At 43.5% G+C, this 20249-nt stretch overlaps 1 protein-coding gene across 1 annotated transcript; it reads left to right on the forward strand.

The window, feature by feature from the left end:
* The first annotated feature begins 7848 nt into the window (after positions 1–7848).
* LOC311319054 (multidrug and toxin extrusion protein 1-like) lies at positions 7849–19594 on the forward strand. The gene is made up of 17 exons (XM_084450499.1): positions 7849–8341; positions 8478–8579; positions 8743–8811; positions 9207–9355; positions 9464–9506; positions 9715–9759; positions 9852–9949; positions 13472–13569; positions 15353–15466; positions 15583–15650; positions 15821–15929; positions 16230–16305; positions 17117–17186; positions 18314–18446; positions 18524–18618; positions 18867–18930; positions 19036–19594. Exons 1-17 carry the CDS (start codon positions 8141–8143, stop codon positions 19263–19265), a joined length of 1764 nt encoding a protein of 587 aa, XP_084306625.1. The 5' UTR covers positions 7849–8140; the 3' UTR covers positions 19266–19594.
* The last annotated feature ends 655 nt before the right edge of the window (positions 19595–20249 follow it).

Genomic DNA, 20249 nt, shown 5'->3' on the forward strand with positions numbered 1-20249 from the left:
CAACTCTTGTAAACAAATATGATATTTTCCAGATTATTTCAAAGTTCATTCACTCTTGTGAGGAGGTGACCGGCAAGGTCAGTCTCCGATTGCTCATCAGAGGAGGGGAGAGTGTGGCGGTGACTGTCAAGGTCACTCTTGTTCACAGTGTATCCCAACAGTCATTTAGGTGGCACTTCTCTTTTGGGCAATAGAATGTCATTGGGGAATGCAAGGCGTCTTCTCTTCTAGTTCGCAACTTCAATGTCGCGTTGTTTGAAATCAGTTATGTTCAATGTTAGTGTGTGCAGGTGTGTGTGCGTGTGTGGTGCATCTTGTGAGGAGGTGACCAGCAAGGTCATTTGTCCTCCGATTCCTCGTCAGAGGAGAGGACAGTGTGATGGCCCATGGTTTTGGCCTCTGAGCCCTCTGGTTCAGCTGCATTCTGATCTCCTGGTGTTTGCGATCCCTTGGTGGACCGTCCTCTGCTGCTTGGACCCGTCGGCAATGGCTTGCATGGGTCCAACGAAGTCCTCTCAGATCGCTGTCTGCGTGATGAGTAGAAACTGGTACGGCCCGAGCCACCTCGGCGAGTTCCAGCTCCTTCGTCTGTGGTCGTGGATTAGGACCCAATCCCCAGGAGAGATGTGATGCAGGAACCCCTCCTTAGCCTCAGGAAATGGCGGTCCTCACTCTGTTGGAGACATCTGTTAACATCCTCCGCCACCCCTGTTTTGAAACATGATCTGGCCCGTGGGCTAGTTTGAAAGCATAATGAAAACATGAACGAGGTAGTACAGGTTTGTCATTAGGCCCTAGATACAGGTTAGTTTGGTGGTGGAAATGTGCACTTAGTCCTTCATTTCTTTTTCTCCGCAGGTGGAGCAGATGCTTGTAGGTCAGAAATGTAGGCTCTTGAACTGAACCCGGTCCATCCCTGTACTGCTCCACTTAGGGTCGGCCCGGGTCGTGCTGCTGGAGGGCTCACCTCGGCGCTCCCCCAGTACAGGCTGATGAAGTGCTCCATCTGTGGATCCACAGATGAGAGAGACAAACAGAGACAAAACAGAGCAAAAGAGAGTCCTCTGGTCTGGTCTCCCTGTTCCCTTCTTTGGTCAGGAACGGTTATTCAACAGTCTGTAGGAGATACTCAGAAACATGGTTAAGCGCAAGCTCCTGCTTTGGGGAAAAAATTTTGTTATTCTGTCAGGAAAACTTAAACAGGGTGACTGTTCAAGTGTCATTTAGAGTCAGTCTGCAGTAGCCTACAGTGACATCAGGGGCAGTGTTAGAATGACTTCAACACGCTTAGTCCCCAGTCATGATCAAGGCAATTGGATTTGGCTCTTAGCATTTCTCTTGCGATTTTATGAAAATAAAATACGCTTAAGTCTTTCGGACCTCCCATTCAGGGCGCAATCCCGGGCTAGACCCACCATATTCTCGTCTCAACAAAACAACACCCCCTAAGGGTGAAAGCAAAAACTTCCTGAAGTCAGGATAAAAATAGAGATGGGGCAAAGAAAATGACACTAAAATGAACTGGCTTCATTTACAATTAACTAATCAAAAACGCCATCAAGCTTCATTTGTATAGCTAAAATTTTTATCTCTAAAACCCTCCCTCTTCTGCATTTGAGGACAGAGTATTTGGGCACTGCTCCTGTTTCATACTTATCTGTCGCTCACAGTGAGTTGGTGACATGGCGTTGGTCTGCATCTCACGAAACCCAGATCGCCCATCTGTAGGGAAACAGGCCAGTAATCTCCATCTCCACCTCCGGTCTGTGCCCGTCTCCTGGTTCGGCATTCGCCCATCACTCCCGGAACGACAGTTGTCTGTAAAAAACCACTCAGAAAAAAACACTCAGGCCCGATGAATGTGCCTTAAACTATAAACATGAGATATTTAACATACTCATTTAAAATATATATAAATTGGGTTATGAGATGCTGCATTCAGATTAAGATACTGGCAACCCTTATCTATTCCCCCCACTATTATGCACAACGCTTATGTCTTAAGCTACATATCAGAAAGAGAGATAAAACAAACAGTTAAAACAGACAAACAGCAGGTCCCAAGCAGTCCCCAGGAAGGCATGATCCAGGCTTCTCAAAGACCTGCCGCCCAGGGTCCATAGCACCTGAAAATTAAGACTCAAAACACAGACTGGGTTCAATAGCAGAGGAGAAGGCCTAGAGCCAACTTCTCAAAACACATTATCATTATATGAATGAAAATTCATACAGTAGAATGCATAAAACGAACAGCTTATGGCCATTCATTGACTATTGAAACAAAACTCCTGAATCAAACACCTATTCAACCCTGTCAGACTTTTGAGTTCCCTCTACATCTATTTTATCCTGTTTATTTACCCATATTTTAAAACTCTCTATCTTGGCTAGTTAAAATCTCGCTTATGGGTTGTTCAAGGGAAGTCCAGCAGGTGGCGCTCGACCCCAAATCGGAGGCTCTTCCTTTTCATTCAGCTTGCGGTAACTGTGACACCGTTCAATCCAGTGGCCATACTGACCACAATGGAAGCATGAATCATCTCTATCTTCACTTCGATTATACCTTTTTCCTCGCCTAACCCTACCAGAACGCTTCCTATTGTTTCTCTGTCGCCACTGTGGTCGTTGTTGGTTCCACCTCGCACCAGCAGTCTGATTGTCCAGCTGTTGTAACTGAGCAGCTTGTAATCTGGCTGCACCTAGCTTCATTTCTTTCAACTCCCTCTCTTCAATGTGATCACGAAGACGCTCCGCATAGCGGAAATGATTAACAACTTCTTCGAGAGAAGTCGATTCCCAGGTGTGGCACATCAACCTAACTTGGTCGGACAAAGAGGAGAGAGAGTTATTCATCAATTGTTGTTTCAAAATCTTTTTATAATCGGCGTTCGCTTTGTCCATGCCACTGTGTGCGGCGAAAACTGATTCTAGTCGTTCCCAAAATTTCTCGAACTGTTGATCGGAATTTTGTTTGCAATATGTGATACGGTCCCAATCCATCTTTTTAGGGAATCGAGTTTTGATTCTGTTCAACAGCGCAGTGTTTTGGTCAGAAAAATCGGCATGATTAAAAGGCAATGCAATGTCAAACGGATGTTTCACATCCACCCATTTTAGCCCAAGGCACTGTCTCATGATCATGGCGATTTCCTCTGCGTGAGGCTCATACATACGAACTAAACTGTTAAAAAGATTTTCAAACTCGTCAATGTCTTTGGTTGGATCGGGCAAGGTTTTAGCTATTTCACGTAGTTCATCAGAGCGCCAGGGTCTATAAACCGTAATCTCTGGAGTCCAGGCCGCATAACCAGCTGCATAATTTATTTGTGAAGGGCGAGGAACAGGGTTTGGGCAGCGTATCAGAGGCGCGTGTATTTGCGGTCCCTCCAGACTATCTCTAGCCATTTGCAGTTGTTCCAAATTAACCTTAGCCTCAGATATAGCTCTAGCCAAATCTTCCTTATACCTCGTAGAAAGGGGCGAAATGAGAGAAGGGGCGTGGCTAATGGCGGGAGCATGAAAAGGGGAAAGAACAGCCTGGTTGGGTGTGAGCACGGAGCAACGAGTCGAGGGGGGATCTAATTTTAAATCAGAGTTATTCTGCTGGGGAAATGGCGGAGAGACTGTTTGCTGAATCTCCTTATCTTTCCTTCCTGACCCAAAAACCCGCTCTCGTGCTACTCTCTCCCAAATCTTAAAAACAGACCAGTCTACAGAATTAACAGGCTTTTCCCTTGACCTAGACATCTCAACCACCTGTAGCTGAGCCCGAATCTTAGCTAAAAATTTAACACTAAATGTCAGATATGGATGTAAGAAATCGAAAATGCTTTAGCACATAACGAAAATCTGCCAACAAACGCTCGCAGAATAATGCTTCAGCGCAACAATCTCCTCAGGCTAGCAGTAGAATCCTGTGACCTCCTCTAGCCCTATGTTATTAGCCGGGGTTACAGGGACACCTAGTGGTGATCCCAAAATGTTGCATGTATGACCCGGATGTGGTCTTTGGTTGTGCGCGGGGAAATTTAAAGAAACAAATCCCAAATAATCACGACGCAGCCTAAAAAACCCCAAAACAGCAACGAAAGGAAACCTTATGGTTAACTCACGGCGGGAAAGAATACAATTTCGAAGAAACAAACATTAAGACACATTAAAATTCGCTTAGTACTCACCCAGTCAGGAATCTCTTTGTTCTCCCTCTGGCTCAAGGCGGATCACCGGGAGTTGTTTTCCTTATCTCCTAGGCAACCAGCTAGCTAGCCTACTGGGAATCTAGCAGAAATGTAACAGTCTAAAAAGGGTACAAAACAATACTTTACCTGGATCCATGGCGCGCGTAACAAACATACAATCAAGAGCCGAGGCTCAAAAATGCAATCAAAAATCCCACTGAGCCGGCGAAAAATAGCGCTTAGACAAACATAAAGACAACACAACCCCGTTCGGGGACAAAAAACAGACACTCCGGAGGTTAGCTGGTAATCGCACTCACTGCGAACTTCAACCCATTTGGAAATCGCACTCACTGCGAACTTCAACTCATTTGGAAATCGCACTCACTGCGAACTTCAACCCTGTGGGAATCGCACTATCTGCGAACTTCACTCTGTGGAAATCGCACTATCTGCGAACTTCAATCCTGTGGAAATCGCACTATCTGCGAACTTCAACCCAAAACGTTATCCTAGAAGTGCACTCTCACTTCTTAACTACAGCCGAGCCGACAAACAATCTAAACTGTAGTCTACATCAACTGTAAGGGAGCGAGTCCCAAACCCAAAATTACACCTCTTCTGAAGAGAACCCCCGGTAGCCTAAACAAGGACGAAGTCAAAACGACAATACGATATAAATATGTATATTGCTGTTCACATCTCCTTGGATAGTTACTTACTTAATACCCACGCTGGGGTTTCCTGTTTTCAACCAATCCAGACCAACACAACTGAACCAAATCAAGGCAAATACAACTCAGAACCACAAGAGGGTTCGTTTAAACGTACCTGTGAGCCTCAGGAATCCAGTGGCAGAACTGAGGAAATAATCTCGGCTAGCGCTCTGGCGCAAGAGAGAAAATTGATTTTCCAAGCCCATATGGACCGACACGTCTGTCGATCAGTCCTATCCACTGGAATCCCGGCAACACGCAGGTAGTCCTCCCAGATCATCCGCGTCGCCAAAACTGTGATAGTATTTTAGACTTGTCTAGTCCAAAGATTTACCAAGATACGTTCAAAAGGTTGAGTCTGGTTTATTGAATGAAATCAAATACTTGCGCAAGGACTTCCTGAACAACGCAAACAAAGGTGGTTTGTCAGAGAAGTGAAGTCAGTCACTTCTGGCCTGGCTTATATTCAGTCAGAACACAGGTAAGTCTTTCTAGGATTTCATTGGCTGAGTTGTCTATGCGTCATCGTGAGGGGACGGATATCACACAGTGAAAGGAAGGAATGTGGGATGAAACTCGCTTTGAATAGAGACAAAGGTCTGAGTCAGGGCAGGAAGGTGGCCTTTCTGACTTGGACAAAAGAGCGAGGCAGAGCTATGCAGAGTGTTTACAATTACAAAAGGGGGGGAGAGTTGGTGTTTTACATTAGACTGAAACTGGGGTTTTGCAGGGGACTTGGGGGGAGGTGATAAATTACAAAGACAAAGGCTAAGGTGTTTGGATGTAAATTCCTGGACAGTTTGATGGGCTTTTCAATTACAATGTTGGCCAGTAAGCTTACTAAAAAGGAATACATTAAACTGATTAAAGACATTGTTCATAATTATTTTTCTATATGGTTATATGCACAATGCTTTGTAGTCTTCATGTTGACCTTACTGGATGAATTCGGATGCAGATGACAGTCCATAATGTCAGAAACGCTAGGCTACATGAGCACCCTCTTCAGGCGGGTGCCAAAAATTCACCCAAGTGTCTTCTCTTTGAATTCCGTTGTCTTCGTTTAAACTAGAGCGCTTCAATACCTTGAAGCTATAACCAATACTGTATAGCACAAAAGGAGGGCCAGAATGGGACCCTGTGTACTGTAGTTATGTATCGAGTGGACTATCCTATTTTAGACCTCACTGTGTTTGACTACATTTCTTGTCTGTGGTTGTGTGTGTGTGTGACTTGACCCTGTAATTCTCATTTTTCATTTCAGAATCAGCCACCAAGTGTGTGTGTCAAGATCCCGCAGAGTGTTCCAAAGACTCCGAACACCTCTGTGTCACTCCAGGAGATGGGCTTGTTGTTGTGACAATGACAGGATGTGAGTTCGGGGCTCGGAGGTGCAGGGGGGAGGAGGTCAGTGTATCAGTGTTGAGGCCTGTCTGCCATGAGAGGTCAGTCACTATGGTTACAAACGTACAACTGTACTACTAATGCACTGATCCCTATAGTTTTGCACTGTAAAGAGGGGTATTCCCCTTTCTAACACTTGTACTGTACATAGATCTAATGTGTTCCCGATGTCTTCATCAAAAGAGGTTTTTAAGTGAAAAGAGTCTGTACATTTTTCATACTGCAGTCTGCATGCATGCCAGTATTGTTAGAGTGACCAATTGATTGTATGAGTGATTGATTGAGTGATTGAGTTGTCTTACTTAGATAACATCTTTCACTTATTTCATCTATATTAGGCCGCACACTACACCCAAAGACATGCTTTGACAAAGGATTGAAACGTGTCAGTGTAATTTATGGCCAACAGTAGGCTACATAGTGAAACGGAATCAAAATTGTCTTTGATCCTCATTGTGCTGCTCGGCATGTTCTTTTCAAGACAGCGACTCTTTGGATATCTAATGTAAATAAAAAGGAGCGCTTATGTCCCCTGCTAAACATGTTAACACAATGATTTGATATGTCCATTCTAGTCATGTTGTAGTCAAAGAACTCAGTGTTTTGACAAATTGAGCTCAGTGTTTTGACAATGCAATAACTGAAAACAGTCATTAATAAAATATTTCAATCACAGATCAGAAGCTTCTCTTTTTCATAATTGTACAGTATTTTCTAAAGTATTACCAGAAATGTGTTCAATGGTCTATCAAGTTATTTGAAAACATTGGAACATTGACTTCATTATAATTATGTAGGCTACTGTATGTACCTTATTATATTAGGTTGAGTGTAATATAATGTTGTTGGCCCTTACTGTAACACTTCACTTACACTTATTAACACTAACTAGCTGCTGCAGTGCTTATTACATGCTTATTAGCGCATTAGCTGTTTATTATCCATTATAAAGCACTTATTAATGCCTTATTTATTTCACATGATCATATCTACAGCTAGTAGGCCATTATGTCAGTAACTTCCTAATTGCTTATGACGGTAAATAGGCAAGTTGTTTTGCATGAATTATGATCCCAATAATAGCACATCAGTAGCCTATAGTAATGTCTAGTTTGTCCAATCACTTGGCAAATTCTAAAAACAGTTGTCTACCATAATGTTACTCTATATTTTGAAATAAACAAATTATAAGCATGACTTAATATGACCAAAACATCTAAAGGTAAAAACACGTCCGTTTTCATCAGCTTTCAAGTTTGTGCGTGCTAGACATAACGGCAGTGAATGGGGTTTCTTTACTTTAATGGAAGTGTCGTTACTCTGGTATTGAAGCGCTCTAGTTTAAACGTCACTGGAGGTTTCCTCCCCATGGAGATTCCCCTTGGAGCTTTCAGCCCCTTGGAGGTCCAGTGGCTCTGCATCGGTGGATCAAGCGCCACTTGTCTAGCCTCGACCAGAATGACACGGGCTTCGACCATGGACCAGATCTAACTCCACCCATGCTTGAAGTTATGTCACCATTGCCAGTCATGCGTTCTTTACGACCGGTTTTGACACGAGCTTGACGCGGGTCGTTTTTTTTGTGGTGTGTAGTGTAGCCGGGACTGTCAGAATGTAGAAGGAGAACATCGTTCACGCGGGATACCCCGGACTATGAAACGTTAACCACCTTTTATAACTAACTTGCAGGAGTAGCCTAAGTTACTAATTTGTGCGGACACGCCCGCCTCTGAAGTTAGTGTAGGGTCTGTTCTCAACGTAAATAGGCTAACGAATTGTGAAAGGAGTCGGAAGACTGCTGATTTCATTTCTACTTCTACTACTTCTACCGTCTCTTCCAGAATGGAGAATTCAACAAAAATATGCTCTAACAGTATCAATAGAGTGGCCGGACATTCCAAAACGGACCCAGACGCGCCTGATATTGTTCACTGTACAGTAAATCCACAAAAATGCTGTGGCAGCTGTCAAAAATACACAAACTGGATACCGCAGGATTACAAAAACGAGATAGTCCAACTTCTAAAACTAGCGGGACCAGTGGTAGGCATTGAGATATTGACTGTGATCTATAGCGGTGCTAGTATTGGCAGTAGTCTACACTTATTTGCATGCAAATAGAAAATTCTCATGGATGTGTTTTGACTTTATGTATGATGATTTTCATTTTCGATTCCAGGTCATTTCGCAGTTGATGATCTTCCTGATCAGTTTTGTCAGCACGGTGTTCTGTGGTCATCTGGGTAAAACGGAGCTGGCCGGAGTTGCATTAGCCATAGCGGTGGGTCAGCTCTAACTTTCGGGGAGGTCTACCTGGCTGTGTCGGATCTGCTTCAGTAGCTGTGTTAATTTAATATTCTGTGCCCAGTGTATGCTACCTTTTCTACATTTTTGCTTACATTTTGATAGGATGATGTTCCTTACGCCTGTCTTAATCTCTCCAGGTGATCAACGTCACAGGCATTTCCATTGGCACTGGCTTGGCATCAGCGTGCGACACACTCATATCTCAGGTTAGTCCCACTGTAATGTGTCCTTGACCAGGACAGAGTAGCCTGAATTGGGGAGGGGGCTAGCTAGTGGTGCCCCCTCAGTGCTGTCTTGGTCACTATAACGTGATTCTGGTCTGTAATTTTTCAGCAAAACTTTCAAACTAACAAGGGATTCTGATCCAAGTGAGTGTGTGTATGTAGCCAAGTTGAATTCGTTAAACTTACTCCTCAGTATACAGCCCATCCGCGCCATCGAATTGCTAGCTTTGCTAGTTTTACAGTGGCATAGCAGGTTGCGGTGATTATGAGAGCTGGTCACATGTTTGTAAGTCAGAGGACCATAGTTCATTCAAACCCAGTGTGGACAAAGTGAGGGTGGAAGCTCTTACATGTACCTGCTGTGTTTTCTGCTATAGACCTATGGAAGTGGTAACCTGAAGCGTGTGGGCGTGATCCTCCAAAGGGGGGTTCTGATCCTGCTGCTGGCCTGCTTCCCCTGCTGGGCTGTGCTCATCAACACTGAGCCTATCCTGCTGGCTGTTAAACAGAGCCCGCAGGTGGCCAGGTAATACACACAGTGCCACAGTCATATCTCTGATCATAGAACAAACACTGCATTAAACCTGTGTGTGTGGCTTGTCTCTGTCCTGTCTGTCTTCATACATGTCCTCAGACTCTCCCAGCTCTATGTGAAGATCTTCATGCCTGCACTCCCAGTGAGTTCCCTGTATATGTTCTTTGATGTATCCTCACTGCTGCCTCTAATTTATCAACATCTCATGTAAACAGTATCTCACTTACAAATTGACAGTTGAGGTTTTTTCCATCCATCCATCCATCCATCCATCCATCCATCCATCCATCCATCCATCCATCCATCCATCCATCCATCCATCCATTCATTGTCTCATGTCTGTCCTGCAGGCTGCCTTCATGTTCCAACTACAGAGCAGATACCTACAGAATCAGGTGGAGTCTTCCTTCCATCTCAGTCTGATATAATGTTTGTTGAATTATTATCAGCGCTATTTTTTGAGACCATGTTGTACTTTGCCTTGCAGGGTATCATCTGGCCACAGGTCATAACTGGAGTTATGGGCAATGTTCTCAACGCTCTCATCAACTATCTCTTCCTGTACCAGCTGGATCTGGGCGTGGCGTGAGTGTGTGCACTATTATCACCGTCTTAATCATGATTGATAGAGTTAAGAGTCAGAGTTAGAGTCCTTTCAATTTTGTAGATCAGTAGTCATTGGTGAGTGTGAAGTCCCTTCCTTGAAAAGTGTATTCACCCACTTTATCTGCTTATTTAGACCTTTTTTAGACATGCCACATTAATGTGCAATATAGTGGGACAAAATTAGCTGTGATTTTAAGGTTATTAGGATTGCCAAAGCAAAGACAGTCTTCTTGGGCTACAAAAAGTGTGTGTGTACACTTCAGAGATGTTACTGTGACTCGTGACTGATGCGTAGCATTACCTACAATTGAGAATGCACAGTATTCCATCTACTCTGTCTGAGTATGGAAGTATGGAGTATTCCGGAATTGACACTTACAGTTATGTTTAACAGTATGTTGAACTAGGAACATGAGAAAAACTTTCTGTCTGTTTGCTCCATGGATGTATTAATTAAACTGGATACAGCCACTCCATTCACTGGCCACTATCAACAATGAAGCCCTATTGAACCGCGCCATCTTGGCAAATTTGTAGTCATTTGACTATTTCCGGTGACTTTTGACTTGCGCAGTTGTGCTTTTCTGGCCTTCCGGTGACTTTTGACTTGCGCAGTTGAGCTTCTCTGGCCGACGCGCGTCCACGAAAAAGTTCACATTTATCTGAAATGTAGACGCACGTTTCCGGCTCTCTCGGCTCTCCCCGCTTTGATTTAGCAATGAAAACCGGCTTGCATATTAACCTGTTTTTGTCAAATATATCAATTGGAGAAATTATTTTTTCATCCAGGCATCTTAGTTTTAACAGGTTAAATATAATTGAACATGTTTTGTTTGCTAGTAGATGGTATTCATTCCGTTCGCGATAACGTTATTGCAGCCAGGCTAAATTCCTCCAGGGAGCCAGTGACCAGCGAGTTGAAGAGCTTCACTCCCCGCCAGCAGGAGCTCTGGCCGCGGCTACCGCATCTCGGAAAACCCTGCTGAGTTCCTGGCTGCTATTTCACACTCGCCCTTGATCAATCCCAATACCGATCCATGGTAATAATGAATCAATCGTTCAGATCAGATCGGCAGTGCTGCATGCATGTTACAACATCATTGTTAGCTTTATTAACATAACCATAGCCTACATTTATCTCTCTAACGTTAGGCTATCCATCTTACACCAGTCGGCCATTCGATAGCTGGAAGCGGTCAACGCCAACGTTGACTGAAAACACCCAAACTCAGTGTATCGTTTCATCTTCATGCTACACATCAACTCCTTTACATTGTATGTGAATAAATTCCTGTTATTCTAAAAATATCCCATTTTTGTCCATTCCTGGAAAAGGCTAATAATTGCTGTCAAATGATCACTCCAGTTTATCCCACTACCATTTCAACTATGCACAGGAGATTGTCTTATATATATATGTGTGTGTATGGAGCAATTGTTTTTAATGTCCGACTTTTGTCTGTGCTGTTCAGTAAATGTGCATCTGTCCTAATTTATTGTAGCCTATCTACTACACAACCTAGTTCAAATTTATGAATCTTCCGCGGCATGATCATTTCCAAACCAAATTGCGGGGGGGGGGGGGGGCATTAAAAGCATTACAAATTAGACATTAAAAGCATTAAAACGAAATGTGAAACAGCATGACAACATACATATTCCTTGATTATTTGTATGCTGTGTTGTCCCGTCTGAGTTTGTCCTGTTCGTGATTGGTCTCGTGTTCCCACTCGATAGGCTTGCACCTTGACGTTGGTGAGTGGGCTTTAAACCAAGACGGGCTGTATGTGTATGTGTGTATGTATGTGGTTTGTGTGTCATATTCTATTATTGAAATGTAATAACAGAAACAGTGTGCCTCCTCTTATCCTCACAGCTCAAGCCATTTTTAGGAGACCAGTTCACACCTCAACCAGACCTGCTGCTGTTTAGGACCTGCTTTAAGCCCTTTTTTGTGGTGTCCGTTTTCTGTGTTCTGTGTCAAGTAAGCCAACCCACCTTCAATGCAGTGTAGCCTCCACATTTGAATGGTTACAGCAGTCTTGTCGTCTACAAGCAACAGTCTCTGGCTTTGCATGGCAATTTATGTAGTATCATCCGAGTTCTACAAATGCTGTACTTTTTTGTACTGTAAGTAACCCCTCAATTATTCAATTTTACTGGGGAGCAGTGACCATAGCCTACTTGCCAACCCTCCTGACTTCCGCGGGAGATTCATAAATTTGAACTAGGTTGTGTAGTAGATAGGCTACAATAAATTAGGACAGATGCACATTTACTGAACAGCACAGACAAAAGTCGGACATTAAAAACAATTGCTCCATACACACATATATTATATAATGTTTCACATTTCGTTTTAATGCTTTTAATGTCTAATTTGTAATGCTTTTAATGCCCCCCCCCCCCCCCCCCGCAATTTGGTTTGGAAATGCTCCCTATTTCTGAGGTCCCAAGGTTGGTGAGTATGGCAAGCTATAAGCTATTAATACAAGCATACCGCTCAAAAAGGGCTTAATACATACAACAAACTGATCAGGCTAATCATTTTTTAATGAAAATGACCACAAGACAACCTCCTGTGCATAGTTGAAATGGTAGTGGGATACGGTGATAAACTGGAGTGATCATTTGACAGCAATTATTAGCCTTTTCCAGGAATGGACAGAAATGGGATATTTTTAGAATAACAGGAATTTATTCACATACAATGTAAAGGAGTTGATGTGTAGCATGAAGATGAAACGATACACTGAGTTTGGGTGTTTTCAGTCAACGTTGGCGTTGACCGCTTCCAGCTATCGAATGGCCGACTGGTGTAAGATGGATAGCCTAACGTTAGAGAGATAAATGTAGGCTATGGTTATGTTAATAAAGCTAACAATGATGTTGTAACATGCATGCAGCACTGCCGATCTGATCTGAACGATTGATTCATTATTACCATGGATCGGTATTGGGATTGATCAAGGGCGAGTGTGAAATAGCAGCCAGGAACTCAGCGGGTTTTCCGAGATGCGGTAGCCGCGGCCAGAGCTCCTGCTGGCGGGGAGTGAAGCTCTTCAACTCGCTGGTCACTGGCTCCCTGGAGGAATTTAGCCTGGCTGCAATAACGTTATCGCGAACGGAATGAATACCATCTACTAGCAAACAAAACATGTTCAATTATATTTAACCTGTTAAAACTAAGATGCCAGGATCAAAAAATAATTTCTCCAATTGATATATTTGACAAAAACAGGTTAATATGCAAGCCGGTTTTCATTGCTAAATCAAAGCGGGGAGAGCCGAGAGAGCCGGGAACGCGCGTCTACATTTCAGATAAATGTGAACTTTTTCGTGGACGCGCGTCGGCCAGAGAAGCTCAACTGCGCAAGTCAAAAGTCACCGGAAATAGCCAAGTGACTACAAATCTAGCCAAGATGGCGCGGTTCAATAGGCCTTCACTTTAGATTTCGAATCCTGGGGGCTTGGTTTGCTCCCATGACCTTCTTGCCACAGTGGATCTGCAGCTGCCAATTCCATTTCCCAGTACTCCCTGGCTGTCTTCCTGTATGTGTACATCTGCTGGAGGGGGCTGCACAAAGCCACCTGGGACGGTGAGTTCTTTATGGCTCTGATTAGGTTTGACAGAACCGGAGGCGATCATTCACCATCATTCTGAAATGGGGCTGTTAACCGTTCCCTCTTTCCCAGGGTTCTCATGGCTCCTGTGAGGGTTCTCTGGGTTCTAGTAAGTCGCTGGGTGTGTAGCATGTACGTCACATCCAAGACACTTAGAGAGTGTTAGATCTATTTGCAGGTGAGGAGGAGCTGCTTGTCATTTGAGTGAACTAATACATTACATTACATGACTTACACTACAGTCATTTAGCTGATGCTTTTATCCAAAGCAACTTACAATAATTGCATTTCACATAGGAAAAGACACTGTAATGCTACTTGCCAGAACTCACAAGTGCATCTCCTTTCTAAAATATGTGATTAAGAGCATAATCTAGTTCTGAAGGCAAAGTGCAAGAATAGCAAATAAAAAAATACAATTGGTGCTTAAAGTAGTAGTAAAGGGAAAATGCATGTTTAGCCCTGTTTTAAGGTTACTTATGATCATATACAATGGTTCAGATCAAAACGTTGACAAAACTAGCACTTTTGAGAAAGTCTGATAATTGCTCTAACACCGTTTAGGTCATACAATGGATGTGGGTGGGCACCTTGAAAAATCATTCAAAAACATGGTAAACTCTCGATTTCAAAGACAAGAAGCTCAACGAGGGGGTAATTGGTGTCCGTTGGAGTTCTGACATCAAATTCGCCGCAAAGTATGAATCCTGTAGGGTTTTATTAATCGTTTTATGAAATCCATTAATTTGTTTGTAATTGTATTGAAGCGACCATTGTAGACGTGTAGATCAATCCGCAGAGGGGATTCTGAAGCGGAACTACTTACGGTAGCTATTGTTATTGTTTATGTTGCTAGGCTACCTAGTTTGCGGACGTTTACACACGTATGTGCTGCGACTAAATAGTTCTATGCTAAATATTTAAAAAAGCCTTTCCAGATGAACTAGAATCTTACTTTATGGCGAATTATATGTCAGAATGCCAACTAACACCTCGGTGTGTTTCTTGTTTTTGAAATTGAGAGTTTAACATGTTTTTTGAATGATTTTTTAAGGTGCCCACCCACATCCATTGTATGACCAAAACGGTGGTAGAGAAATTATCAACTTTCTCAAAAGTGCTAGTTTTGTCAACGTTTTGATCTGAACCATTGTATATGATCAGAAGTATCCTTAAAACAGGGCTAAACATGCATTTTCCCATTACTACTCCTTTAAGAGGGAGGATCGTGGTAGTACTTCTTGAAGAGGTGAGTTTTGAGCTTGCGACCAAAAATGAGCAGCAACTCTGCCGTCCTGACGTCAGTGGGAAGTTCATTCCACCACTGTGGGGCCAGGACAGAGAAGAGCCGTGACCGATTGTCCTGGGGATTGTGTCAGGGTAGGTGTGGCCTCTCCTGCTCTGGGGAAAGTCACGGCACGACACAATCACCTGTCCTGCCTATTACTCAGTCACAGGGAGTAATGTTTGATGGGGGATGTTCACCTGCGTCACTGTGTAACGCTATGTAGAGGAGTGGTCAGACAGTGCGGAGATGACACACAACACTCTGCTGCTGGTGTGAGGGGAGGCTGCTGAGAAGAAGTCTTTGTGCACTGTGTAAGGGCCCTAGCAGTGTCCTGTTCTGGTTGTTGGAGACTCAAATTGAATTGACTGATAATGAAATTGAACACAATCTAACGATAAGATTGCAGCCTGAGTGAGCGAGCAGAGCAACCACTCCCATGTCCACATGACACTTGGTCTTCTGTCCTCTAGGCTGGTCACGTGACTGTATGCAAGAGTGGGGACCTTTCATCCTGGTGGCCATCCCCAGTATGCTCATGTTGTGTCTGGAGTGGTGGACATATGAGATTGGAGGATTCCTGGCAGGTCAGCCCACATCACTCTCTGTTTGGATATCCATCCAACCATACATCCATTTAACCGATCACCTTATACTTGGAAATAAAATAATGCAAATATGTGTGTATTCATTTGTTCCCCAGGTCTGATTAGTGAGGTGGAGCTGGGTGCTCAGTCTGTTGTGTATGAACTGGCCGTCATTGCATACATGGTGAGTGCCTCATGGGGGATGTTCGACTTAGAACTCTTTGACACAAGGGAGGGCTAGATCAGCTCTTATGGTTAATTGCTCTTCTTCCTTATGGGCTACCCAGATAGATTTCCTCTTGCTTTGATTACTTTGAAAAATGTCTGATGTGGATGTGTTCTCTCCTCTCTCAGGGCCCCCTGGGCTTCTCTGTGGCTGCCAGTGTGAGGGTGGGCAACGCGCTTGGGGCTGGGGACACAGAGCAGGCCAAACTGTCTGGGAAGGTCTCCCTCATCTGCGCATGTACGAGCCACCAACACCCCCTGGCCTGGACATTAGGCTGCTCTCAATCGCTGGCTAGCTCAACCCACTAATTAAAGATCCTTGAATACCACCCCTAGTATAGCTCAGTAACTTTGGCTAACCTAGACATTAAAGCTCTACTGTGAACTGTTCCAGCCTGAGCTCTGTTCAACCTTTCTTAACTTCCAATCTGAATATTCATGTACCCGTACTGTATGTGAAAGTGGTTTGCTTTATAGATTCCTACCATATTGCTCTAAATGCCCTACTAACGGCCATTATTTCCTCTACCCAATGCAGTCATAGTTTCCTGCTTTGTGGGCACAATCATTGGAGTGTCTAAAGATGTGATTGGATATATCTTCACTACAGAACAGTGAGTAGAGCTTTGGTTTGTCTGTCTTGTCTGACTGAATAACCACCACCATAATGATGAACTACTGTAAATTATTCTAGACTTTGTTGTGTCATGCTTGCCTAACAGCCCTGCTACAGTATCATGCATTAACCAGCCATGTCACCGTCATTCTGACGCACTGGATGATGACCCCTATACTTCCCACTCACACCAAGACACACACACACACACATCAGGATTACCCAGTTCTGGGAACACTTTTTCACCTTTCACTTACCTTTCAAATAGTGTTAAAGGTAGGATGGGCGATTTTGGAGAAACCAGGAAGTGTAAGTTAGATCAAATCTATGGGTGAGTCATGCAAGCAGCAGTGGTCTGAAGTACCAGCATGAAATGTGTTTCTCAGTTATATTGTAATAAATGAATCAGTCAACCAAGTTCCAATCAAAACATTTAATTTGCATCTTCTCTTTGGAAATCAGACTGACCTCGCTCACTCTATTCAACTACCAAGAAGAGTAAGCTAGATTTTTTAAAACCAACCAATCAAAAATGGGTAGGTTAACAGGCACTTTAGGCCAGTAATCGAAAAATCGCCTACCTTACCTTTAATGCTCGTCTGGAGATTACTTTTTGCCTCTGGGCAAGCTGTCATTGTAAATAGGAATGTGCTCTTAGTTGACTAAACTGAAAGGTTAAATTACAGTAAAATCAATTCACTTATAAAACCACAATTGTCCCTCGGTATGAAAGCAAATGGCCAACTCTAGAGCAATATGGCCGTGATTCCAGAGGACTTATATGAATTTATCTCTCTGTCTCTTTTCAGGGACATAGTTCAGAGGGTTGCTGATGTCATGATCATGTATGCCTTCTATCATCTGGTTGACGCAATGGCGGTGAGGAATTACGAATTATGTTGGGCACAGTAAATATGTTAGTGGAGAAGATAACATAACCATTGTGAATTTTGTGATAAAAGCATGACATTTGGTGAAGTTATAGCCAAAGGCATTCCAAAAGAAAAATACCTGGATATTGGGGCTTCATGAATTTTCATGTCGCCCATGGCAAGGATTTTTCAAAATGCTTGCCATGGGCGATAGTGCTCTGACCAATTTTCTTATCAGGGATGGATATAATATGATATTGAGGACATAATTAGTTCAATTTATCTACCATACATATTTTTGGGGAATTGACATTTGGATAATAGTACATTTTTCAAGATGGCGGCCATGACTGGTATGCCTTAGAGGGGCATGTTAAGAGAGCAGTGTACAAAGGAGGTCATGTGTGGGGTCAGATTCTGCTGTCCACACCAGAATTACCTTCACCGTGTAGATGGGGCTGGTCAAAGACATCTGAAGGGTACTATGAACCCTTCTGGACATGCCTACCAGATGCAGGCCAGTCCAGCTATGAAATTGTGTCCTGCAAATGTAAGAAGGGCTGTGTTCGGCAGCGCAAGTGCAAAAACGCTGCATTAGACTGCACAGCCCTCTATTACTGTGAAACCCTAGGTTTGAGCAGTTATCACTTATTGTGTCTTGAATTGTAGCTTCTGAACAATTCAGAATTTCCAAATTCCGAATCATAAAAATGTATGATTCGACACAAAGATCATCAGACTAATCCATGCTACTTTATTGCAATTACAAATTTCATACCAGTCATGGCCGCCATCTTGAAAAATGTACTATTATCCAAATGTCAATTCCCCCAAAATATGTATGGTAGATAAATTGAACTAATTATGTCCTCAATATCATATTAGATCCATCCCTGAAGAAAATTGATCAGAAAACTGTCGTCACTGTTTGCCATTTTGAAAAATGGTTGCCATGGGCAACGTATTGAAAATTCATCATGCCCAAATTTGGGGGGGAATGCCCTTGGCTATAACTGTACCACATTTAATGCTTTTATCACAAAATGCACAATTGTTATGACATTTCTAGCTTAGCTGCTCCACTATGTTGTATTTGTTTGTTTGTTGCTGGAGCTAAACTGTATGTGTCCCCAGGCCGTAACAGGCGGTATTGTGAGGGGAGCAGGGAAGCAGATGATTGGTGCTGTGTGTAATTTGGTGTGTTACTACTTTGTGGGCTTCCCCATCGGAGTGCCCTTGATGTTTGCTGCCAAAATGAACATCATAGGTGAGCATTCAGTAGCACTTTGTCATGTAATTTCTGAAGGAGCAGTTTAGACCGTCTCCCTCTGCCTGTTCTGCCAGGCTTGTGGACGGGCCTGTTCCTCTGTGTTGTCATGCAAACGACGTTCTTCATGATTCTCCTGTGGAAACTTGACTGGAAGAAGGCTACTAATGAGGTACAGTAGTTGACATGGCTAATTGTGTCTGTTTGTTTCCACTAGCATTGCTAACAAATGTTTGAAATAACTACATGTAGCCGCTGGGTAAAAAATGGTTGAAAAAACATGTTGAATATGTTAAGCTATCACTTTAAGCTCTGTCCTTTGAAATACTAGGTCTGTTTCCAGACTAGTTTGTTTCCAGAATCTGCATGTTGTGTAGTTCAGTCTGTACTAACCGTTCTGTGGCTGGCGTGTGTGACCAGGCCCTGGTGAGGGCTGGAATCCAGGTCCCCAGAGAGGACGACACGCTTGAAATGGAGAAAAAAGGTAACTCAGTTCCAGTTCCATACAACTTTCACAGTTCCACACTCCTGCGACTGTGTTTTTTTTTACGAGTTACTTTCTCTCCACAACCCCCGTTTCCCTCACCAGGCTCCACCCAGAGCCTGCCTCCAGCCCCCATAGAACAGAGCTCAGAGGAGGGGATCATGGATGCAGAGGGCTTGGAGGCGGACCGGGAAAGGACAGCCGTCACTACGGTGGGGGTGGTTCTCTCAGGCAGACAGCTGGTTCTTCGGCGTGGCCTGGCTGTGTTGATCATGTTCCTCATCCTTGCTGCCGGTATTGTCATCTGCGAGGTGCTCACCAGACATCTCAACTGAGGTGTTGCACCCCTCAACCCTTCACCCCTCCCCCATTCCCATCCTAGGACTAGCTTCTGCCAAACCGGATACGACACAGACTGGCTGTGCTCCACAGGCTCCTGAGCTTGAGCACAAGGGTCAATGTCCTCATCATCCTCAACATCACCAAAGAACAGCCTATATGAGAGGTCTAGACTACCTGCTCCTTCTCACCTCCTCTCACGCACACACACACAGAGCCCTGTCAGGCTCAGTGTTTCAACCAAATGTATGGCACTCAAATCAGAGGCCTATCTGCCTCAGTGAGTACATATTTATGTATTTAAAGGAATAACATGGTGGTTGAACATGACACATGCCAGTTATCTTTAGGTAAAATAAAAGTTAATATGTGCATAAATGTTGTTTTCCCTCAATTTTAAGTACTGTAGTATAAAACTCCTTTTTATATGCCCAAATATCCCCCTCTCCAAGCTCACCTCGTTTTGTGGGCGTGTCAAAGAGGGCGTGTCAGTCAGAAATGATTGACAGGCTGCGACCCCAACTTCCACACATTTGCTGTTTGTAACCATAGTTACCTCGACACCAGGAAGTGTACAGGCGTTTACAAAGTCCTTAATATAAGAAACGTAAGATGTCACACTACCTTTTAACCCCCAAACATTATAAAGATACATGCTACCTAACATGCCATATCCTCGAATTTGCATTATTTGGAAAAAGTGAAAAACGATGGTGCGTCTCCCCTGCGACACCGAGGAAAAGCACCCTGCAGCCGGCCAGGCAAGCTTGGAGGCTTGGGCTATTAGACTAACATTATAGCTTTCAGCCAGCTATGAACAGTAGCTATAGACCTAGTTAGTCAAATAATTGCAACCGTGGGTCTTACCAGAAGACGGATTATTTGCGCTGTGAAACCAACATAAATCTTAGTAAAGCCAGTTGAACACTGAAACGTTACTGTTCAGGGTTCAACATGTCAGTTGTGGTGATATAAAGGAA

This window comes from Borostomias antarcticus (assembly GCF_949987555.1).
Source record: "Borostomias antarcticus genome assembly, chromosome: 15".
Classification (NCBI taxonomy): domain Eukaryota; kingdom Metazoa; phylum Chordata; class Actinopteri; order Stomiiformes; family Stomiidae; genus Borostomias; species Borostomias antarcticus.

What these genes read in the sequence shown, in the direction of transcription:
- LOC311319054 (XM_084450499.1), top strand. Translation starts at nt 8,141, where the DNA reads ATGGAGAATTCAACAAAAATATGCTCTAACAGTATCAATAGAGTGGCC. An exon ending in CAGAGCCCGCAGGTGGCCAG is followed by an intron (nt 9,356 to 9,463) that starts GTAATACACACA and finishes ACATGTCCTCAG; the next exon opens with ACTCTCCCAGCTCTATGTGA. An exon ending in GGTCTCCCTCATCTGCGCAT is followed by an intron (nt 15,930 to 16,229) that starts GTACGAGCCACC and finishes TACCCAATGCAG; the next exon opens with TCATAGTTTCCTGCTTTGTG.